Genomic DNA, 25,237 nt, shown 5'->3' with positions numbered 1-25,237 from the left:
TTAAAAAAAGTACCTGTATATATATATATTTTTTTTTTTTTTTTAAAGAAAAAAACGACATTTTTTGGTGGGGGGACTCCTTAAATAATCATTTTCACATGTTTATAACATATTTATTATATTAATATATATATATATATATTAATATATATATATATATATATATATATATATATATATATATATATATATATATATATATATACATATACCCTATAATGCCTGAGCCCAGAAATAATAAACAGAAAATTCAGTTTTTTTTTTTTATTTGAAAGATTTATGTGGTCCTTAAACATAATATGAAACAAAAATCTATTAAATTTGAATTTGCATATATGTTCTCTAATTTGTACAATAAATGATACAGTAAGCATTATATGCAATTGTCGTGGTAAATGAATACAACTAAACTGAGACTGACCACAATAAGGCTTTAAAGTTTCTTTTACTGCGATGAGGTCCAGAAATTATTTTTTAAAATGTGAAACATTTGGCAATACAGTAAAGGGTGAATGTCGGGTGGCAGTATGGAGGAAGTCGGCGTGATGTCACGATGACGTCACCTCGCTTAGCAACGTGTCGCCATTTTGTGAAGGGGGAACGCACAGCTAAACATTCCATAGACAAACGTCTGAAATACATATATTTCAGGTGTGTTTTGAGTCTTTTTCCCTAAAAACGTCTTGAACGTGTCTTACTATTATCATGAGTCACTGCCGACAGACGCGAGGAGGCGATGCAATTTAAAATTAGCGTTTATTGGCTTACAAAGCTGCCGATACAAAGTCGCAGCTGATAGCTAGATAAACAAAGGACTGGCCTGCTGTGGAGTTCGGAAACAACTACCACATAAAGTCACCCAGTAAGTTGACCTTTATCATTTACGTGGAATATGTACTGTGTGAAAGTGAGAAAATTGATAGTATATACGAAGTGATTATTTCTGCCATAACCGGTAATTCGCCTCCAAGCGTTATTTAGCCGTGAGCACGTCACTGCAAAATAACCAATTCCCACCAGGCCAATAATATACCGATTGACTAATCAGAGCAGTTCACTACAAAAGAAAAATAACGCTTTGCGAGTTGCCGGTTACGGTAATAATAACCACTGCCTAGACTATTGAATCCAAGCAGCTAATTGGGGCAAAAATTAAAGTTTACTCACCAGTAATAAAATGTCGGCTGCAAACGTAAATGTGCTTGGATTTAGGTTCCCACAGGCGAAAATAGTCCACAGAACCGTCTTCTTTTACTGTTCCTCGATTAATTGCTCTCAGCCATTTGTTTCTCCTTTTCTTCTCACGTGGAAGAATGAAGAACTTCAAATGCTGCTCCGAACTCTTCCTTGTGTGACAACCCGCAACACAGCAACTTTTAGTCATTCCGACGGAAAAAAGACCGCAAATAAAATGGAAGTTAAATGCGTTTGTATTACAATGCACGACAGAGCAACTGCTTGTGACTCGTCTTTTGCCCCATTGTCAATATGGCGACGCTTTGTTGTGGCTGGTGACGTCATTAAATGCCCGGATGTCCGACTTCCTCTATATGAAACTTGTTAACTCATTCACCCATAGCTATAGCAGTCAAATGTCAATGTTATCTTTATGGGAGAGCAAAACTTATTATAAATATCAATGTCATTTGCCTTTCGTATAAACCGAGGGGAAATGATTAAAATCAGTTTTATTTTAAGCCATTCCACAGTCATAGTAGTAATTACAATACAGTATTAATTTATGTACTGAAGAAGTGTTTTTTCCCCTCGTCTGTGAATAAAATGTCACCTTTTTTAAATATCAAGCAGCTTTTGTTTCTCCAGTTTCTCCCAGAATGTTTCCCTCTTGTTCACTTCCTAAAATGTCCATATTTGTTGTAAACGTGTAGATTAACAACGCCTAAATATTCGTTCCTCCCATTTGATGAACAGGAGTTTACGACAAAACACTCGGCACGTTGGGAAATGTAGTCTTACTCTTCCCACACACGTTCGATGTTAAACGCGTGTATTTACGAATTAAAACTACAATCTCCAAAAACCGCCTGCTGCATTATGCTGGCACTACCTCACGGTTAGTAGTTTTCTGGAACAGGAAACAAACAATAGAAAGCGACTCGACGTAAAGTTTGGACTACAACTCCCAGCATTTAGGCAAGCCAACCCTCCTCTGTTCTTCCCGCTGTCTTCCCCGAGCGCCCCTGTTTTCTTGTTTGGCTAAAGATGGCGTTAGCGGCTAACACAGGCGATTGGTTTTTGTGTCACACGGACTTTTTGGACGGTTGCGGCGCAGCATCGAGTAATCATAGCTTTGCCTCGTCACTCGGTGTGTGAAAATATGTTACATTAGCCAAACACGCGTCAGGGAGCCGGAAAAACGATTGGCTGGCCTTCGACACGACATAGGCCTGTTTTGCGGTGAGCAGAGGGAAAGCGGGCGGGACTTCATTTCCCATGAGCAACCGCGGCATCAGGTGGTACAGTATTCTTTTCCGTGTCGGAAATAGTATTATACTGACGCGGGCGTTTTTCAATTTTCTAATGACAGTATGAATGAACTCAATTATGGCACCGTTGGAACGTGATAGACAAATGAAATGGTGTTAAAGCAAACAAAGTTGTGTTCTGCAGTTGTTGGAAACGTGTCTGTGAATGAAATTGCAAAGAAAAGTTAAAAGACTAGTGAGCCAGTAGGCTGGCTACATGGTTTAAAAACAAACAAACAAACAAAAAAAACATGACAGCTTTACCTATACAAAGTGTCCGGAAGCAGTGCCGAGCCTCTTCCAACAGGGAAGGGTCTCCATCTGCACCCGAGTCCTCCTTGACCTGGTGCCTGGCCCACCTGAGCAAACCGCCACCTGATTCAGAAGTAGAACTGGTCAAGAGGTCTCGATTCGCCCAGTGGCGCGCACTGGTCGCCATCCGAACGCAGCACATTAAAGGCGACAAGGCCGGCATCACCCGCTTCCGGACTCAAGGGGGTCTGCGGCCCTTGCTGGACCTGCTCGGCCACCCGGGCTGCTCTAGGAAGACTCTGGACTTGACCCTCAGCATCCTGGCCAACTGCTGTACTGAACAGGAGACGCGCATCGCGGTGAGAGAGAGAGACTTATAACACCGAGGTCATGTCAGAATTAAAAAAAAACCCTTCAAACGTTAAATCTGTACATTTTCAATATAGGTCCGCAAGCTTGATGGAATCAAGATTGTTGGTAAGTGTTCAGATTTTTTTTTCTCGTGTAAGAAACCAGTTGAAAACATGTTCTTGCTGTCTCAGTGGATGTGATGAAGAGGAATGTGGCCCATGAAACCATCCAGAACCGAGCTGCGCGGGCTTTGGGGAATCTCGCCATGGACTCGGAGAACTCTGCGCTGATCCACTCGGCCGGTGAGTTGAAATTCCCTGTATTAGGACTAAAGAGTCCACTCATTGATAACTAATCCATTATCAAATTAGTCAAATTTTCTGCAGGGCCGAAAACCAAAAGTGGTTTTTGCCATGTGCCAAAAATTTTTTGCCATGTGGCATTTTTTTTTTTTGCCATGTGGCAAAAAGGGCCGAAAACCAAATGTGTTTTTTGCCATGTGGAATTTTTTTTTTTACCATGTGGCATTTTTTTGCCATGTGTCAAAATATTTTGTCACATGGCAAAAAAATTTTGCCACGTGGCAAAAAAATTTGGCCACATGGCAAAAAAATGTTGCATCATGGCACAAATTTTTTGCCACAGGGCAAATACCACTTTGGGTTCTCGCTGTCTCTCCAAATTTTCATAGTTAATTGTTTTTAGAGACATTGTTGACCTCAGAATTGTCCAAATACTCTTTGTGAATCACGTAACTCATTGGCTGTCGTTGACAGTTCTAGATGTCCAATCTATTTTGACTGGGAGGTACTGGTAGCTTAAGAGTAAATATTTGTATTCATTTAAAAATGGCCATGTTTTAATTTTTTATAATGTTTATTAATTTGGATTTTTCTAATTTAAAAAAAAGGGGGGGCCAGTAATTTTTCTCTTAATTTAATTTTAAAGTTTTAATTAAAAGTATTACATTTTTGTTAATAGAAAACATAATTATGTTCTTTTTTTATTATATTTTTTAAATTTCAATTTAATTAGAGTAGTAAATAAAAAAAGGAAAAAGCTACGAAAATTTAAATTATTTTTTAATTAAAAAAAAGCAACTAAAAAATACAGAAAATATTCCCTGATTTGTGTTATATGAAATCACATGATCAAATATCACCTAAAAAACAATAATTAAAAATTAAAAAAAGAGAAAACTGTAAATATTACCGTATTTAAATTGCTTTTAAAGTTGTAATTGTTTTTTAAGCAAAAAAGAAAAAAATGCAGTAATACAAACAGTAAATAGTGTGATTTATATAGCAACTGGCTATAAAAGTTTGTAATTCGTTGAGTGTCAAAACAATGGTTTGTGGCAGCACTAGACTAGGGTTGCAGCTATCGAATATTTAAGTAATCGATTCATCTATCAATTAGTTTGAATAATTTAGTAATCGGATTTGGGCAATTAAAATTTAGGAGATGTAAAACCAAGGCTTGCTAAGATTGCACTTTCATAAGAGCATTAACCTTGTGTTGGACTTTACAGGAAGCACCAGCCATGTTAGATGAGTTATGTCATATTAACTGTTACCACTACAGGGCAGTGTATCCACCCGATTGAATAAAAATGCATGCAAACACTTTCAAAACAAACCATTACAACGCCACTGTAATAAAACGAATCCTCGAAGCGACAACATTTGATTTGCTTTTTTCTAATCAAATTACTCGAGTTAATTGAGTAATCATTGCAGCACTACACTAGACTGTATACACCTTGTTCCTGTTCAGGCGGTGTTCCTCTACTCCTCCTGTGCATGTCACTGCCATCCACACCGTCCTCACCCACCTCAACGCCGCCAATAGATGCCTGCCCCAAGCTGGAGTGCGCCCAGTCGGCCTCGCGGGCCCTCCTCTACCTGTCGGACGCGCCGGCCAACCGCCTATCTCTGCTCACCCAAGGCGCCCTGTCCGCCGTCGCTCCCTTCGTCGCCACGGAGTTCCCACAAGGATTGCGGCGGGCGGCCCTGAAGACTCTCCACGAGCTCACCCGAAGCTGTGGCCCCGAATGCGCCCGGGAGGCGTCCCGCTCGGGGGTCTTGGCCCAGCTGGGCATCATGGCCTCGGGAGAGGCCGGGAAGCCGTTCGAAGAGCTGGCGCTGAAGACCCTCGCCAACTTGTGCTCACAGGGATGCCTGCGCCCCTTGGTGGGCTCCCTCGGGGTGATCCCCAAGTTCACGGCGGAGGCCAAAAAAGACCCCCACAAATCGGGGGTCTTCTTCAGGGCGCTGTGTCTGTGCTGCAAGGAGGCGGTCAACCGCGCAAAGGTGAAGGAGAGCGGCGGGCTGGAGGTTCTGGTGGGCTTTCTAGCAGCGCACCCAAGTCACCCCCTGGCGCGGCTTGCCATCCTGGCGTGCGTGGACTTTGTCTTCGACGAGTCGGCCGTGGAGCAGCTGCAGGACTTGGGGCTGGTGCCCCTGCTGGTGGCTCGGTTGGAGGCGCTCACCGTCGGCGACAAGACTGAGGCGGAGGCTGGCGGGGGCGCTTCTTCGGCATCCGCTCAAAGCGAGTCGCTGTCGCCGTCCTGCTTGGACTCCTTTGACTTTGCACCTTTCGAGGACTGCAAGAAGGATGAGGGTGGAAAAGAACAAGGATCCTCCAGCTTCCTTAGACTCAGGTACCATATACAGTGATCCCTCGCTACTTCGCGCTTCAAACTTTGTGCCCTCAGTCCGTCGCGTTTTTTTTTTTTTTTTCAATTAAAGAATAAATAAATTAATGCAGATGAACTGTCCCAATCCAATCATGTAGTCTCCCTCTCCCTCCTGCTGCTTTTCTTGGTCTGGCAGTGCACTGTAGTTGCTTATTAAAGTTAACAATGATTGATAGACGTGAAAATTTGATCTTGGCAGAGATGCTTGGAAGCCGAAACTTCAAAGCGCCATATGCGTCAATCATCATTTAGCTTGTTATAAAGTTGCTGTGGCAACTCACTGTGTGTAAGTGAGCAGCTTGAGCGGATTTGAGTGGCCTCACTCAATGAAGCATTTAATAAATACTTAAATACAAATAAAATAAATCTGAATAAATACATTGAACACACACAAAAAAAAAAAAAAAAAAATCGCTACTTCTCTGTTTTTCCACTAATCGTGGCGGGTTCTGGTCCCCATTAACCATGAAAAACAAGGCATTACTGTACAACTATTTATTTTTAGAATGACTCTTTTACATTTTACAAATGAAAAGTGGCTTCCAAAGACAATTTATACAGTATTGTCGACTAGTCGGTTCATATTTAAAGCACCGTGTTTGCTGTTTATATTAGACAAGCCAGGGAATATTTACAATCTGTATAAATATGGTGGAAAACACTCAGGTGACTTGAAGTTCCGCTCTGAGACCCCCAGTTTGGCCAGATTTCAAAATTGTCCGATATGCATGTGTGATACATCATTGGAAAGCTTAAAATCTGAATTTTCTCGGGGAAGAAAAATTTTGAACAGGAGGGCATTAAAAAAAAAATTTAAACAGCGAAACCCTAACTTGAGGTGAAAGCATGAAAGAGCACAATTAAAGACTCCATGATTTTAATGAGAAATTATCGCGTACTCTTGTTTCGATCCAAAAACTACTTGTAGCATGTATCACCAAGTGTCAAGACACAGCTGTGAATGGCCGCGGGTGGATTTTTGGGGGATTTATGGTTGAAACATGGTAATATAACAAGGGGCGCGATGCAGAAATCGCGGAGTGGTCATCAAGGAGTGGTTGAGATTTTGTATTTCATATATTTACCCTTTTAAACTTTTTTTTTTTTTTTTTCCATTTTCTTTGTTTGGATCGTTTATTTATCATCTAACATATCGGAGAAAATGCAACAGTTAACAAAAAAAAAAAATACAATTAAGCGATAGTTATGAGGTAGATATCCGTGACTTATTTACAGACACCATTTTCTTCATTGTGACGTCATTTGTGTAAAAGTTTGAAATATGCGAGTGAATAATTTTTTGAAGCGTTTTCTTTTTTGTTTTAAAACTAAATATTAGACATCAATTAATGATTGTGATCTAAAAATAACATTTTGAATAATAAATAATTAACTACCTTTTTTTATGGCTGGGTTTAATTAAAAGCGGTTGCGCGACGTCTGTAAACGATGGCCTCCAGGGTAAAACGGACGAATTGAAAATAGTTCGGGGGCTTAATGCACTATGAATCTGCTATGGCAGTCTATAGACATAGTGTTCTATCAAACACAACAGTTATTTTGGCTTAAAATACAGCAGTTTATTTTAAAGAGGGATGCAAGAGCAGAAACTGCATTTTCAGTCTTGTCTGTGTTTTCCACCAAATATATATTTTTTGAAATGTAAAACAATTTTAGTCCAAAGGCTCACATACCATATTCATTATTCACAAACATTTTTTTAAGCCGATTCAAGAATGGCTGTTTTACTAATCAAATATGGCTGCCACAAACGATTATTTTAACAGTCAACTAATCACCAGTTAATTTTGCAATTAGTCAACTAATCAGTTCATATATTGAGCTCATTGTTTGCTGCTTATATCAGTGGTCTCCAACCCGGTCCTCAAGGGCCCGCTGTGGGTCGTGGTTTTTGTTCCTGCCGATCCAACACAGATAGCTGAACCAATGAGGTTTCTGCTAAAACAAGCAGCACCTGATTGTAATCAACTGATTGGACTTGTTGTTGGAGACCACTGGTCACTGGACACTTAAACAAAAATTTAAAACATTAGAAATGTCAAACCATTTAATGTACATAAAAAGAATAGTTATGCTTTTAATTTAGGGTGAGGGTTTTTTTAATGTGTATTTTTAATTAAATTAATTAAAAACATTTTTTTTAAAAGATACATTTTTATTGAAAAATCAATCAATTTAATACAAGCAGTCCCCAGGTTACGATGTACCAGACTTGGACGATTTCGACTTTATGACGCCAGTTTCGTCCGTTATTTTGTCTCCAGTCTTTTTTTTCTTTTTTTTTTTATGTTGACTTTTGTTTTGTCAGGCTTGCTTTTATTTTGGCGCAGGACGCATAGAGCAGCTAGTACTTCCACATGCGAGTAAGAGTGGATGTCGAAGAAGAGCGCACGCACACACACGAGGAAGTTGCGCAGTCGAGTGAGTGAGAGAGAGAGAGGGGAAAGAAAGCCTGCACGCACATTTGTTGCTTGTGAAGCATCCACAGATGCAACACCCCTATACAACAGCTTTTGTACTGTTTATTGTGCGTTTTCAATTGTGGTCGAATACTTGGGGCGAGTTTATGTGATTGTTTTTGATGATGCGCGGACGCTAACTGATACATGCTAATCATTTGTGTGTATTGTGATTGCTGTATCAGCAGCTAGTTATAAACACAAATTTGAAGTGCTGTTATTGAAGATGAAACTCATTTAATTTCATTTTTATTTTAGTTTTCATCTGCAAGTGTTGATGTCATGAGAAGCTGAATAAAGTCAGCAAACCACACGGACATCTAACATCTTCACTTTGGAGCTTAGATCGTTGTCTAGCTAGGATTTTGCGGCAAAGTCTTGGCGAGGACGGCACAGTGACGTATAATAGAGCAGGGCGGTAAACCGAAAATTTACCGTCACCGAAATTCTTAACGATGACCGACGTAATTTTGACCATGTCGGTAAATTCGGTAAATTAATAAAACAAGAAAATATAGTCTTTTCATCCCCCTTTGATTCTGTGTTGTTCGTCTATGTTCATTCCCCTTTAAGAAAGCAGTGAATGTGCTTACGTAGGGAGTCACGTGATCATCAGGAAGCCAATCAAACAAAAGCCCGGTAAGCTAACGCTAGCAGCTAACGCTACAAGCAAAACGTGATGGAGTGTGGCTTAAGGGAGGTTCACCAAACTTTCAACCGACATTTAGTAGACTCTTGGTGGCATCCAGACGGGCTTTCACCCGCTGTCCTCCTTTGTTCTCACGATTTCCGGAGATGGTGCTTTCAGTGCTTTCTACTGGTAGCGAGGCTAACGCTAGCTAGCGGCTAACGCTACAAATGAACGTTATGGAGTCGGATAGCGGCTCTAACATTGTCGAAACGGCTGAACTTAATGAGTGGATTGGGCACGGACTGCATCTAGCAATTACTATGTGGCGTTATTTTGTATCTGTCTGTGTGTGATTCCTCTGATAGCTTTTGTGATGGTAAAGCATTCAGCATAAAGTACAATCCAACGGCAAAACTTATAATGACCGAGAAATGGCCCCAGCTATTTTTATTGTGCGTGCATTTATTAAAAAATGCACTGGGGGGGAAAAAAACCCTTAAACCATAAAGTAAACACTTGTATTTAATAATTATGTCACAGCAGCCATTAACAATAAGTTGTCTTTTTGAAGTGTACTGTTCAAGCTGCAAGTCATTTGTGTTACAATTACATGTTTGGACAGGCATATTGATTTTGACAATGTACATTGTTCAAGTCATACACGCTGTTATAAATGCTCATACTTGAATTCTTATTGCTTACAATACATTTTTATAAACTTAATGTTTAGACTGCATGTACAATTGTTAAATAAAGTATATCAAATTGAATGCTGGTAAATAAATCAACAAGAAATAGTTAATCTGTATTTCATGCATTGATTCAGATTTTCAAATTATATAACAGTCCGCTTGGGCGAATTTATCGGCATTTATCGTTATCGAGATAAATCTGCTCAATTTATCGTGATACATGTTTAAGGCCATATCGCCCAGCCCTAACGTATAATACATGTTTTTGGGTAGTTCTTTTGAGATATAGGGGTTATTTAGGGGGTATTTAAATGGTTAATTGCGACTTACGTGGAAATTTGGGTTATGTGTCCAGCGTAGGAACGGAACTCGTTCGTAACCCGGGGACTACCTGTGAACATTAAAATGAATAAGAGAATATTCACTTGATTATGTTTTTTGTTTTTTTAATTCAAAAAATGGAAAAATTAACATAAAAGGAATCATTTAAAAAAAAATAAAATAAAGAACTCACTTCACAATATTAAATTAAAAAAATATTTAAAAAATAAATAAATATAAAATATAATAAAGACAATATTTTCTATAACACATTCATTGCCATTGACTGCGCTATATGTCCAATCCATTTGAGCACAAAAGCAATGAAAAATTATTGTTGTTGATTGCAGGTCATGGCTGCTCTCCGAGGGTATGATCTCCAGTGAAGAGGACTTACTGGATTCCTCCAACAGCGCCGACGGGGACTGGGCGTCGTCCCCTGCTCAAAGCTCACCCAAACCAGACTGCCTCACTCCGTTAAAACCGCGCTCTCCTCTCAACGCCGCTACCTCAAAGAAAGAAGCTCTCAGTTCCTCGCCGTCGCCATGGAAAGCGGCGTCCCCGACCTCCAAGTTCTCGTCACCACACAGGAGGCGGCAACGGACACCAGGGGCAATTTCCTCGTCGGCCGAGCTCACCGTCGACGCGCCTCCGTTGGCGCCGCGGCCATTCGCTTACCGGCATCCGTACCACCCTGAACCCTGGACGCCCGAGTCGCCCGTCCTGCTGCTGCTGTCGCGCTTCTCCCACGCTGCGGAACCCAGCCCCGCCCTGCTCACTTCAGGTACCGTGTCGGGACTGCTACGCTATCTGGGCCAGCACCGGGACCCCAGCGGGCGCTGCTTCCGCCTGCTATGCCGGCTCAGCTGCAACCCAGGCTGCCTCCGGGCGCTGGTCCGCACCGGTGCCGTGGCCCTCATTCACCACAAACTCTGCCAGAGCGACGACGGGGTCGGGCGGCAACAAGATCGAGTCAGAACCAAGGTCAAACAGCTCGGTAAGACTAGAGAGAGTTTCAGGAGAATATGAAAGTTTTGGAGTGTCCATACAGTACTAGCGCCCTTCAAACTTAAGGCTTTAGCTCAGGAATTTCAACTTATGGTTTTAACTTTGACAGCAATAATACATATGAAGGCTGCTATAAACGATTAAGCACAGATTATTTTTGCAATGATTGGACTAATTGCTTCATGAATAAATCATGGTACTTTATTTACTGTTAAGTCAACATGGGTAAACCTCAACCATGAGAGACAGAATGTGGAGAAAAAAACCCCAGAAAATCACATTGTTTGATTTTTAAAGAATTTATTTGCAAATCATGGTGGAAAAAAAATATTTGGTCAATACCAAAAGTTCATCTCAATACTTTGTTATGTACCCTTTGTTGGCAATAACGGAAGCCAAACGTTTTCTGTAACTCTTCACAAGCTTTTCACACACTGTTGCTGGTATTTTGGCCCATTCCTCCATGCAGATCTCTAGAGCAGTGATGTTTTGGGGCTGTCGTTGGGCAACACGGACTTTCAACTCCCTCCACAGATTTTCTATGGGGTTGAGATCTGGAGATTGGCGAGGCCACTCCAGGACCTTAAAATGCTTCTTATGAAGCCACTCCTTTGTTGCCCTGGCTGTGTGGTCGGGATCATTGTCATGCTGAAAGACCCAGCCACGTCTCATCTTCAATGCCCTAGCTGATGGAAGGAGATTTTCACTTAAAATCTCTTGATACATGGCCCCATTCATTCTTTCCTTTACACAGATCAGTCGTCCTGGACCCTTTGCAGAAAAACAGCCCCAGAGCATGATGTTTCCCCCCCATGATTCACAGTGGGTATGGTGTTCTTCGGATGCAATTCAGTATTCTTTCTCCTCCAAACAAGAGAACCTGTGTTTCTACCAAAAAGTTCTATTTTGGTTTCATATGACCATAACACATTCTGCCAGTCCTCTTCTGGATCATCCAAATGCTCTCTAGCGAACCGCAGACGGACGTGTACTGGCTTCAGCAGGGGGACGCGTCTGGCAGTGCAGGATTTGAGTCCCTGGCGGCGCATTGTGTTACTGATAGTAGCCTTTGTTACTGTGGTCCCAGCTCTCTGTAGGTCATTCACTAGGTCCCTCCGTGTGGTTCTGGGATTTTTGCTCACCGTTCTTGTTATCATTTTGACGCCACGGGGAGAGATCTTGCATGGAAATTATCAGTGGTCTTGTATGTTGTCCATTTTCTAATAATTGCTCCCACAGTTGATTTCTTTACACCAAGCGTTTTACCTATTGCAGATTCAGTCTTCCCAGCCTGGTGCAGGTCTACAATTTTGTCTCTGGTGTCCTTTGACAGCTCTTTGGTCTTGGCCATAGTGGAGTTTGGAGTGTGACTGAGTTTGTGGACAGGTGTCTTTTATACCGATAATGAGTTAAAACAGGTGCCATTAATACAGGTGGAGCCTCGTTAGACCTCGTTAGAAGAAGTTAGACCTCTTTGACAGCCAGAAATCTTGCTTGTTTGTAGGTTACCAAATATTATTTTCCACTCTAATTTGGAAATAAAAATTTTAAAAATCAAATAATGTGATTTTCTGGGTTTTTTTTCACATTCTGTCTCTCACGGTTGAGGTTTACTCATGTTGACAATTACAGGCCTGTCTAATGTTTTCAAGTAGGAGAACTTGCACAATTGGTGGTTGACTAAATACTTACTTGCCCCACTGTAATAACTGTTGTTTTTTTTCTATTTGTATTAGTTAAAATTTTTTATTTTTAACATTTTAAAGATTTAAAAAGTGGCTTTTTAGTTTTTCAATACGTTTATTTTTTTTGAAAATATATTTTTTAAAAACTTTTGTTTCCTTTTTTGTTTATAACTTTAAAAATTTAAATGTATTTTTTGTTTGAAATCTTCTGTAATTTAGTATAAATGTATTTAAAAAAAAAAAACGTTTACATAAGATTGAATGTTTTCTTTCTTGTTTAAAATACATAAATGGGAGAATATCCAATCCGTTTTGACTGCTCTTGCAGCGATCCCCTCCCAGTCAAAATATATTGGACGTCTGTCACTGTCAATGGCAGCCAATGAGTAGAGCCCTCATACCTCAATGTTGTTTATTTGGGCAGCATTGCAGTATTCAAATACGAAGTGTGGTGGCCTTTTTGTGCAGGTGTGACTCTCCTCAACAATCTACACATCCAGTGCGAGTCGTCGTTCGGCGCGGGGATCGTAACGCACGTCATGCTTTCGGGCTCTGAGGCGGACCGAGTCAACTGCGCGCTCTCCCTGCCTTTGATCAGCAGGTCAGTTCTGTTCCCTGCTGTGATTACAACCCCTAGCAAAAAGTATGGAAACACCAGTCTCGGACAAGCACTCCCTCAGACATTTTATTATGTAGAACAAACTCTGATAAAAAGCTTGAAAAAATAATGAATTAGTTCAAAAGTGCAACTCCTTGGCATTCAGAAACACTAAAAGAAATGAAAAAAAAAAAACATTGTGGTGGTCAGTAAATGTTACTTTTATAGAGCAAGTGCGGGGAAATATAGAATCACTCCATTCTGAAGAAAAAAATATGGAATCGCTCCATTTTGAGGAGAAAATAAAGACACACGCAGTCTATTTCCTTTCCTTAATTGGGCCCCTGCCTCATATTAGATCTGCTCGTTAGTCAGCAGTTAAAAGCAGTGCAGTTATCACACCTTGGAGGGCTGCTGGACCAAATGGATTCACAAGAATCATGGCTCTAACAAGAGAGATGTTTCTTGAGACCAAGGAGAAGATTATCAAACTTCTTGAAGAAGGTAACGCTACACGTATGGTTGCCGAAGATGTGGGCTGTTCAGTCAGTTGTATCAAAAATCTGGACCAAGTACAAACAGCATGGCAAGGTGGTTAAAGTTAAGCGTACTGGTAGACCGAGGAAGACATCCAAGCGTCACGACAAACAACTAAAGGCCATATGTCTTGAAAACAGAGGAGTCAAGCTGGAGTCAAGGTATGTGACAGAACTGTCTAAAATCGCCTAAAGGAAATGGGATTTTCATACAAGAAAGCTAAAAGGAAACCATCATTGACACTTAAACAGAAAAGAACAAGACTGCAATGGGCTAAGGAGTGGCAATCATGGACTGTGAATGACTGGATGAAGGTTATTTTCAGTGATGAGTCGAGAATCTGCATTGGACAAGGTGATGATGCTGGAACTTTGGGTTTGGTGCCGTTCCAGTGAGATTTACAAAGATGACTGCCTGAAGAAAATATCAAAATTCTCTCAGTCCTTGATGATATGGGGCTGCATGTCAGGCAAAGGCACTGAGGAGATTGCTGTGGTTAAATCTTTAATAAATGTACAAGTGTACATTGAAATTTTAGACAGCTTTCTTATCCCTTCAATTGAAAATATGTCATTTTCCAAGATGACAATACATCATGCTACAGAGCTAAAGCATTCCTTGGAGAAAGACTCATCCAGTCAATGTCATGGCCTGCAAATAACCCAGTTCTCAACCCTATTGAAAACCTGTGGTGGAAATTGAAAAAAAACGGTCCACAGCAAGGCTCCGACCTGCAAGGTTGATCTGGCAACTGCAATCAAAGAGAGTTGGCAACAAATTGATGACGAATACTCATCAAGTGCATGCTTCAGAGACTGCAAGCTGTCATAAAAGCCAGAGGTGGTGCAACTACACTGTAAATACTAGAGATGTGTTTTGATTGTTATTTCTTTGTTTGTTTCTAATGATTCCATATATTTTTCCTCAGAATGGAGTGATTCTATATTTATTTCCCTGTACTTGCTCTATAAAAGTAACATTTACTGACCACCACAATGTTTTTTATTCATTTCATTTAGTGTTTCTGAATGCTAAAGAGTTGCACTTTTTAACTAATTCATTATTTTTTCAAGCTTTTTATCTCAGTTTGTTCTACATAATAAAATGTCTGCGTAAGAGCTCGTCTGAGACTGGTGATTCCATACTTTTTGCTAGGGGTTGTAATAACCATGACCATACAGAGCTATACACGTATGTTGGATAACTGTCATCCAATTAATTTAAATTGGGAGGACTGGTTGTAAATGATCGTCTTTCAATGGCATTGATGGTGGGAAATGTCCAATCCATTTTGAACAAATGATCATTCTCAACCTCCCAGTTGCCGATCAAATTTTATTCATTTTTTAATACGGTAAATAACAGCATGCATCTTTAATATTCTAATCTATCTTGCTTTATTGTAAAACAGTTAAAAATAATTCTAATAAGTCTGAATATGAGCCAGATGTGAGCATTCACTAAACAACCGGTATTGTTTGACCCAATACACTCTCAAAGGAAAGATACAGTAATGAGGCCATCTAGCGGCCGCAAAACAATCACTGCACAGTGACAATATGGAGTGCCAATACAAATTCCACTTCCTCCCACAATCGTAAACATTCTCAGGATCGTGAAAGTATCATTCACGCTCGAGAGGCATACAGTGTGTTTATATGTATGTATATATGTACAGTGGGGCAAATAAGTATTTAGTCAACCACTAATTGTGCAAGTTCTCCCACTTGAAAATATTAGAGAGGCCTGGAATTGTCAACATGGGTAAACCTCAGCCATGAGAGACAGAATGTGGGGAAAAAAAACAAAATCACACTGTTTGATTTTTAAAGAATTTATTTGCAAATCATGGTGGAAAATAAGTATTTGGTCAATACCAAAAGTTCATCTCAATACTTTGTTATGTACCCTTTGTTGGCAATAACGGAGGCCAAACGTTTTCTGTAACTCTTCACAAGCTTTTCACACACTGTTGCTAGTATTTTGGCCTATTCCTCCATGCAGATCTCCTCTAGAGCAGTGATGTTTTGGGGCTGTCGTTGGGCAACACGGACTTTCAACTCCCTCCACAGATTTTCTATGGGGTTGAGACCTGGAGACTGGCTAGGCCACACCAGGACCTTGAAATGTTCCTTTGTTGCCCTGGCTGTGTGTTTGGGATCATTGTCATGCTGAAAGATCCAGCCACGTCTTATCTTCAATGCCCTAGCTGATGGAAGGAGATTTTCACTCAAAATCTCTCGATACATGGCCCCATTCATTGGTCCCTTAGCAGAATTACAGCCTCAAAGCATGATGTTTCCACCCCCATGCTTTACAGTGGGTATGGTGTTCTTTGGATGCAATTCAGTATTCTTTCTCCTCCAAACACGAAACCCTGTGTTTGTACCAAAAAGTTCTATTTTGGTTTCATCTGACCATAACACATTCTCCCAGTCCTCTTCTGGATCATCCAAGTGCTCTCTAGCGAACCGCAGACGGGCCTGGATGTGTACTGGCTTCAGCAGGGGGACACGTCTGGCAGTGCACGATTTGAGTCCCTGGCGGCGCATTGTGTTACTGATAGTAGCCTTTGTTACTGTGGTCCCAGCTCTCAGTAGGTCATTCACTTGGTCCCCCCGTGTGGTTCTGGGATTTTTGCTCACCGTTCTTGTTATCATTTTGACGCCACGGGGTGAGATCTTGCATGGAGCCCCGGATCGAGGGAGCTTATCAGTGGTCTTGTATGTCTTCCATATTATAATAATTGCTCCCACACTTGATTTCTTTACACCAAGTGTTTTACCTATTGCAGATTCAGTCTTCCCAGCCTGGTGCAGGTCTACAGTTTTGTCTCTGGTGTCCTTCGACAGCTTTTTGGTCTTGGCCATAGTGGAGTTTGGAGTGTGACTGACTGAGGTTGTGGACCTGTGTCTTTTATACCGATAATGAGTTAAAACAGGTGCCATTAATACAGGTAACGAGCGGAGCCTCGTTAGGCCTCGTTAGAAGATGTTAGACCTCTTTGACAGCCAGAAATCTTGCTTACTTGTTGGTGACCAAATACTTATTTTCCACTCTAATTTGGAAATAAACTCTTTAAAAATCAAACAATGTGATTTTCTGTATTTTTTTTCCACATTCTGTCTCTCATGGTTGAGGTTTACCCATGTTGGCCTCTAATATTTTCAAGTGGGAGAACTTGCACAATTAGTGGTTGACTAAATACTTATTTGCCCCACTGTATCTTGTGTTCTATAAAGTCTTCGAAGCAGGCAATCCTTGGCTGGGTCTGATTCTCCGCGCAATCTGCCGACGGGCACGGAGTTTAAGCATATTATTTTGATGCACGTTTGCAGTGTCAAAGCTCAATGTGTGAATGCACCATTAGCTCATCACAGCTTGTTCATGTCAAGTGAGCCGGCAGGTTCCACATTTAAAATAACGTATGGGTAAAGAGCCAGATATGGTTTGCGAGACATAGCTTCCCAACCGCTGAACTAATCGATCGGTGCACCTTTAGCATCCTCCTTTGTAAAGCTAAAACAGCCATTTTCTTTTTCCTTGACAGCAACAAACTTCTGTTGCGGAAACTCCTCATAGAATCAGGCAGCTTTCTCTTGGCCCTGCAGCCGCTGAGTTGCCGCGACGATGCAGACTCCCACACTCCGGAATGTAAACGTCTGCTTTCCGCCTGGCCCGACTCCGCGGACCACTCGCTCTACTTCTGCCTCCTGATGGGCTGCTTGTCCCCGCTTGTGTCGAGCATCAAGCCCGACCTCGGACGCGCGATTCAACTTGGAGGCGCTGACCGAGCTGCCCCGCCTCCATGTAAAAAGCCCCGCCACGCCGACATCTGCCCGTACGCCACGTCCGACTTTGACCTCCTGCTGCTCCTGGACGACGGGGTGGAGATCCCCGCCAACAGAGACGCTTTGGCCGGGACAGGCTCGGAGTACTTCCGGGCTTTGCTGAACGGCGCTTTCGGCGAGGCGAATTCCGAAGGAGCCATCCGGATTAAAGATGTGACTGAAGGCATGTTGGTGCCTGTGCTTCACTACCTCCACGGATGCCGGCTGGTGGCGCCCAACCAGACAGAAAAATGCCAGTTTTTGGACTCTCTTGGCTTCGTATCCTGCCGGTCGGAGGAGCCCAGCTTCCAAGATTCTCCGTTAGGCGCCACCATGACTGGAGCGTGCAGATTCCTTGCCACGGAACTTAAAGTAGAGCTGGAGGAGCGCTGTGTGGCTCGACTGCTTTCCGAAACCATCGTAACGACGCCCAAAATGGATCGCGTGACAGCGCCCCCTGCGGGAGGTGACCGGGATACCGTAGAAGAACACCTTGCTAGCAGGACGTCCGAGCTGGATCTGACCTGCGTACAACCTCAACTGGAGACTTTGTTAGAGAAAAATGTGGAAACCAGCACTTTCACTCACAAAAAAGAGAAAGCAGATACTATTTACAAAGTTAAAAGTTTTAAGTCCCTCCCGGAAAACGAGAAATCAGTGTTGAAAAGCTCGGCTCAGCTCCTCAAAGAAGCACTACCGGAGGAAGAAGCGGAAGGAGGCGCGGGAGGGGCGGTCGCCGTCCTCTTGCCGCAGATGTACGGCTTCGCGCAGCGCTACAGCTACCCGGCGCTGCGTCGGGCCTGCCTGGCTCTGTTGCTAGGAGGGCGGGACGCAGGGCGGCGCTCGCCCTTTTCGCCCCGCGAGGCCGCCCAATGTCTGCGAGAGGTGGCGGGGCAAGCAGACTGCGTCGACACGCTCAAGCAGGATCTTCTAAGTCTGGTGGCAGATGCTCTAAATTGAAGAAATCAAGCTTATGCATGTTTGGATTGCGCTCTTATTTTTTTGTTTTCATACGGATGGACTTGGGGTGCCCAAAAAATGGACTTACTCTTTAACAGCCCTTATTTTGATTTAGGTCTTAGCGTAAATTCGTAAAACAAGTTGGCGGTAAAGCACTATTTTTGTTCTAAATGAATCCCCTCAACTCACTTTTAACTCATTGGCCGCCATTAACGGCAATTGACTTCTAATCCATTTGAACTAGGAGGCACTTGATGTATGAAATATATATATATATACTTATAGTGGTAGAAAGGTTTTGCCCCCATTTTTTTAAATTAAAAACTAAAAAAATATTTATACTTGTGGTGACCCTTCATTATATGTTCATAATTCACCCGTGGAACTTATGTGGGAAATTTTAGCAATATAATTTTAGAAATATTTAGCCGTGTGCGTTTCCGGCACGAGAGACTACAGAGTCACGAGAAAGTCACGAGCGGCCGAACAGGGCAACACGAATTTTACTCAGCGAGCTATGAGACTCAACAACATCATCCGCTACACTGGTGACCCCGACGTGATCCATTGTAGCGGATGATGTTATTTAATAATTTTATTGTTATTAATACTTAAATGTAACATACATTCTCATCTTTATCATCCTTTTTGTCCCTGGAAAAGACAAAGTCACTCATTCATGTGCAATCGTACATGCTATAAAAATCCCACGATAAAAACATTACAGTACCATATAGTGATGCATTGAGATACGATTTTTCTTTGCTCTAAGAACATGCTCGTTACTCAAAAATTATCTCAATATCTCAAGTCTTCGTTTTCTATTGAAATTAAACAAAATTCCATTTTGAGGCTGTCCGCTCCAATTTTTGTAATGTGCGTTATTTAATAAAAACATTCAATAATATTATTCATTAAAATGTCAAGATTCCATTTTGTTTGCATAATTCAGAAGGCATTGCGCTGCTGCTTCTGGTGTGCGAGCCTGGTCACCTGAAGGCTGTACGATAAATACAAATTGAAATACTCTACATGGAACCAGTCAAATCTCCTTAGAAAGCTGCCGTAATATATTTGTGTTTTACAGAGGATAAAGAAGATAGAGCTGTGAGTATTATTTTATCTAAATGCACTGCAACACTGCTTGTTGCCCATCCATGATTTCTGGATTGTTCCTTCACATTAAGCGAGTAAACACATGAATATAAGGAAAATCTATGTGCTTGTTCTAAATATACATGTAATTCTCCGAAGCTAAGTTCATACCGCAGGTCTGGAGGAGGAGGAGTCTCGTAGCTCGCTGAGTAAAGTTCGTGTTGCCCTGTTCGGCCGCTCGTGACTTTATCGTGACTCTGTAGTCTCTCGTGCCGGAACCGCGAGCTACGAGACTCAACATCATCCGCTACACTGGATCACGTCGGGGTCACCAGTGTAGCGGATGATGTTGTTGAGTCTCGTAGCTTGGTGAGTAAAGTTCGTGTTGCCCTGTTCGGCCGCTCGCGACTTTCTCGTGACTCTGTAGTCTCTCGGGCCGGAAACGTACACGGCTAAATAGTTCCCCCCCGGAACACAACATTTCCCACATAAGTTCCACGGGTGAATTATGAATGTATAGTGAAGGGTCACCACATACTTTTAAAATTAAAAACATTTCAAATCATATTTACTATTAATTCATCGCAGTCATATGGAATGGACTTCTAGCACCGATGATGGCAGCCAATGAAATAGGTTCACTATAATGTTTGCATCTTTTTTGAGGTGAGAGTTTATTCACAAATCATTCCATTAACCCAAATGTATTAGCGTCAAGAGCAGCCCATGAGTTAGAATGCAAGAATTGGAGTGAGCCTTTCTGGGGTGAGAGTTTATTCATGAATCATTTTGGCAATATGGTGGATGTACTTGTTTGTGACTTTCATGAAAACACTGTATTTACGAATGATTACAATGGATTCACCAAATTTGCGAGACGTTTTTTGGTTAATGTATTGAGTGTTGCTGATTTTGCGACAATTTCTTTTAGTCTAAAATGACTTACCATTTGCCATTTTTTTAGCGTTATTTGCATCTGAAACTTGAGTGATGGGCAGTAAAAAGAGTACATTTTTTGGGATACTATGAGTTCTGACTCATAATTGATTATGCTAGTATACCGTACCTTTGATTTTGTGTTTGATTTTCAAAATAGACATAATGTTCGTTTCCGTTACCTACGTTTCAAGCGGATTTGCTGGAAGTCCTGGGACAATCAGGGTCATGTCTTGTTTTTTTTTTTTTGTACATAGTAATCATTTGGAGCTGCAAATGGATATTTCACCTGCCTGATATCAACTCCTTGCCACTGAACTATAAAGATTCACGACAACCGTAAAGCAATCGTCCTTGTTTGATTTCTATAGACTAGCAGCCTGAGATATTCATTCATCCATCCACGTGGACCAATAACAATACACTATAATTCACCGGAAGTTGTGTGTGTGGTTGTCCGTCCATCTTTACGAGGAGTCTGAGTTGCACGGTCATCGAACTTGGTAAGCGGGTGCACCTTGGCCACAGGAAGAAGGGTGTTTTTTCTGGTGGGGGAAAAAAGTCTGTAGAGCATGGTGTTTTTGTTAAAAAAAAAAAACGTATAATATGCCCCCCCCTCAAAAACAACAATGTATAGTAAGGCTTTAAAAACTATTTAAAAATTAAACCACCGTATATAGAAAGATGTTTTTCTCCTAAAAACACATCTTTTTTTTAGTATTTTTTTTTCCTGAAAAACAACCATGTACAGTCTGGCTTTTTTTTAAACTTCAAAAACATGTACAGTGCTGGCCAAAAGTATTAGCACCCCTGCAATTCTGTCAGATAATGCTCAATTTCTCCCAGAAAATGATTGCAATTACAAATACTTTGGTAGTAATATCTCCATTGATTTTGCTTGCACTGAAAAAAAAAACACAAAAGAGAATAGAAAAACAACATTAATCATGATCTTACACAAAACTCCAAAAAATGGGCCGGGCAAAAGTATTGGCACCCTTTGAAAAAAATCATGTGATGCTTCTCTAAATTGTGTAATTAACAGGTGATGGCAATAACTAAATTACACTTGCAGCCAGGTAAAATGGATTAAAGTTGACTCAACCTCTGTCCTGTGTCCTTGTGTGTACCACATTGGTCTTCTTTTCTCCATGCTCACAGAACTGAAGACTGGAGAAGCAAAATTGTGAGGAAGCATGGGCAATCTCAAGGCTACAAGTCCATCTCCAAAGACCTGAATGTTCCTGTGTCTACTTTGCGCAGTGTCATCAACAGTGTTGTTAATAACGGCGTTAGAATATAACGGCGTTACTAACGGCGCTATTTTTTTCAGTAATGAGTAATCTAATTAAATAATTTTCTCATCTTGGCAACGCCGTTACCGTTACTGAGGCGGGAAAGGCGTGCGTTACTATGCGTTACTAAGTTGGTTGAATAAAAAAGTCAGACGGACTCACGGAGACGAGAGAGCAAAGCAGGAGTGGGGAAGACGCCGTTGCAAACGCGATGCTAGGTGGCTCCAATAATACCTGACTGTAGCCATAGCCTACAAACTACGCCCACATGATACGGTAGATATCACAAATTATAGAACTACAGTGCCTTGCAAAAGTATTCGGCCCCCTTGAATCTTGCAACCTTTCGCCACATTTCAGGCTTCAAACATAAAGATATGAAATTTAATTTTTTTGTCAAGAATCAACAAGTGGGACACAATCGTGAAGTGGAACAACATTTATTGGATAATTTAAACTTTTTTAACAAATAAAAAACTGAAAAGTGGGGCGTGCAATATTATTCGGCCCCTTTACTTTCAGTGCAGCAAACTCACTCCAGAAGTTCAGTGAGGATCTCTGAATGATCGAATGTTGTCCTAAATGACCGATGATGATAAATAGAAACCAAATGCGTGTAATCAAGTCTCCGTATAAATGCACCTGCTCTGTGATAGTCTCAGGGTTCTGTTTAAAGTGCAGAGAGCATTATGAAAACCAAGGAACACACCAGGCAGGTCCGAGATACTTTTGTGGAGAAGTTTAAAGCCTGATTTGGATACAAAAAAGATTTCAAGGAGCACTGTGCAAGCCATCATATTGAAACGGAAGGAGCATCAGACCACAGCAAATCTACCAAGATCCGGCCGTCCTTCCAAACTTTCTTCTCAAACAAGGAGAAAACTGATCAGAGATGCAGCCAAGAGGCCCATGATCACTCTGGATGAACTGCAGAGATCTACAGCTGAGGTGGGAGAGTCTGTCCATAGGACAACAATCAGTCGTACACTGCACAAATCTGGCCTTTATGGAAGAGTGGCAAGAAGAAAGCCATTTCTCAAAGATATCCATTAAAAAGTCTCATTTAAAGTTTGCCACAAGCCACCTGGGAGACACACCAAACATGTGGAAGAAGATGCTCTGGTCAGATGAAACCAAAATTGAACTTTTTGGCCACAATGCAAAACGATATGTTTGGCGTAAAAGCAACACAGCTCATCACCCTGAACACACCATCCCCACTGTCAAACATGGTGGTGGCAGCATCATGGTTTGGGCCTGCTTTTCTTCAGCAGGGACAGGGAAGATGGTTAAAATTGACGGGAAGATGGATGCAGCCAAATACAGGAACATTCTGGAAGAAAACCTGTTGGTATCTGCACAAGACCTGAGACTGGGACGGAGATTTATCTTCCAACAGGACAATAATCCAAAACATAAAGCCAAATCTACAATGGAATGGTTAAAAAATAAACGTATCCAGGTGTTAGAATGGCCAAGTCAAAGTCCAGACCTGAATCCAATCGAGAATCTGTGGAAAGAGCTGAAGACTGCTGTTCACAAACACTATCCATCCAACCTCACTGAGCTCGAGCTGTTTTGCAAGGAAGAATGGGCAAGAATGTCAGTCTCTCGATGTGCAAAACTGATAGAAACATACCCCAAGCGACTTGCAGCTGTAATTGGAGCAAAAGGTGGCGCTACAAAGTATTAACGCACGGGGGCCGAATAATATTGCACGCCCCACTTTTCAGTTTTTTATTTGTTAAAAAAGTTTAAATTATCCAATAAATTTTACGATTGTGTCCCACTTGTTGTTGATTCTTGACAAAAAATTTTAAATTTTATATCTTTATGTTTGAAGCCTGAAATGTGGCAAAAGGGTGCAAGGTTCAAGGGGGCCGAATACAAGGCACTGTAGATGCAAATGACAGACACGGCTGCATTGGTAACATGTTTTAAGGACTACATGCGTTAGTAAACAGCCGCCATCTTAAAGCAGTAGACCTCACAGGAAGGCTCTGATGTAGAGATCCTTCCTAGCGAACCTAAGTAACTTTTTTTTTTTTTTCTTTTTAAATCCAAAATGCTCCTAAATCGGCAAAATCTTGACTTAAATCTAACTTTGATGAAACAGTTTTAAAACTTACACGTTGAAAGTAGACAGAAAGCAATAATGGGAGCAATTTTAACAACTTTAATGGTTGATTCACAACTTTAAATGACTTCCACACATAGCAAAGGTTACTATCTAGTTATCGCAATACCCTTGTGTCTAGTTAAGTGGAGGGTAAAGAATTGGGCTAGGGCCAATTGTCCCCAAAACCCTTTAAATTTCACATTGTGTGACCCGTTTTGTTTTTTTGAGAAAAAAAAAAAAACATGAAAATTATCATTAGTTACTTTGCCAAGTAACTAATTACTCTTACATTCAGGTAACTGAGTTGCTAACGCAATTACTTTTTGGGAGAAGTAATTTGTATGTAACTGTAATTAATTACTTTTTTTTAAAAGTAAAATTAACAACACTGGTCATCAATAAGTGTAAAGCCCATGCCACTGTGGCTAACCTCCCTAGATGCGGAGGGAAAAGAAAAATTGACGAGAGATTTCAACGATTGAACAGATGGTGGCTAAAGAATCTCGACTAACATCCAAACAAGTTCAAGCTGTCCTCCAGTCAGCCAAAAACATTTTGGAAGAATGTTCTCTGGTCAGATGAGACAAAAGTAGAGCTTTCTGGGAAAAGGCATCAACATAGAGTTTACAGAAGAAGAAAAAAAATGAGGCATTCAAAGAAAAGTCAAACATGGCGGAGGTTCCCTGATGTTTTGGGGTTGCTTTGCTGCCTCTGGCACTGGGCTGCTTGACCGTGTGCATGGCATTATGAAGTCTGAAGACTACCAACAAATTTTGCAGCATAATGTGAGAAAGCTGGGTCTCCGTCAGAGGCCATGGGTCTTCCTGCAGGACAATGACCCAAAACACACTAGAAAATGGTTTGAGAGAAAGAACTGGCCAGCAAATACTCCAGACCTGAATCCCATTAAATACCTGTGGAGAGATCTGAAAATGGCAGTTTGGAGAAGGCACCCTTCAAATCTGAGACCTGGAGCAGTTGGTCAAAGAAGAATGGTCTAAAATTCCAGCAGAGTATTGTAAGAAACTCATTGATGGATACCGGAAGCGGTTGTTCGCAGTTATTTCGTCTAAAGGTTGTGCTATCAAGTATTAGGCTGAGGGTGCCAATACTTTTGTCTGGCCCATTTGTGTGAAATGATAATGATTTAATCTTTTTCCCCCCATTCTCTTTTGTGTTTTTTCAGTGCAAGCAAAATAAATGAAGCTATTACTACAAAAGCATTTGTAATTGCAATCATTTTCAGGGAGAAATTGCATTATC

The 25,237-nt window shown here is 41.2% G+C and overlaps 1 protein-coding gene across 1 annotated transcript; it reads left to right on the top strand.

Moving 5' to 3' along the window:
• Window positions 1–868: 868 nt before the first annotated feature.
• armc5 (armadillo repeat containing 5) lies at window positions 869–19,017 on the top strand. The gene is made up of 7 exons (XM_057817520.1): window positions 869–3,097; window positions 3,185–3,215; window positions 3,281–3,391; window positions 4,866–5,751; window positions 10,262–10,908; window positions 13,073–13,205; window positions 17,290–19,017. The coding sequence occupies exons 1-7, from the start codon at window positions 2,738–2,740 to the stop codon at window positions 18,527–18,529; spliced, it is 3,408 nt and encodes a 1,135-aa protein (XP_057673503.1). The 5' UTR covers window positions 869–2,737; the 3' UTR covers window positions 18,530–19,017.
• Window positions 19,018–25,237: the final 6,220 nt, after the last annotated feature.

This window comes from Corythoichthys intestinalis, chromosome 16, assembly GCF_030265065.1.
Source record: "Corythoichthys intestinalis isolate RoL2023-P3 chromosome 16, ASM3026506v1, whole genome shotgun sequence".
Taxonomy (NCBI): Eukaryota; Metazoa; Chordata; class Actinopteri; order Syngnathiformes; family Syngnathidae; genus Corythoichthys; species Corythoichthys intestinalis.
The sequence above is the reverse complement of the archived record's forward strand: the minus strand, read 5'-3'. Positions and strand labels throughout refer to the sequence as shown.

Excerpts from the sequence above, each read along its gene's own strand:
- armc5 (XM_057817520.1), top strand. The coding sequence starts at position 2,738 with ATGACAGCTTTACCTATACAAAGTGTCCGGAAGCAGTGCCGAGCCTCT. Across the intron at positions 3,098-3,184 it reads AACAGGAGACGCGCATCGCG|GTCCGCAAGCTTGATGGAAT; the intron begins GTGAGAGAGAGA and ends TTTTCAATATAG. Across the intron at positions 5,752-10,261 it reads TCCAGCTTCCTTAGACTCAG|GTCATGGCTGCTCTCCGAGG; the intron begins GTACCATATACA and ends TGTTGATTGCAG.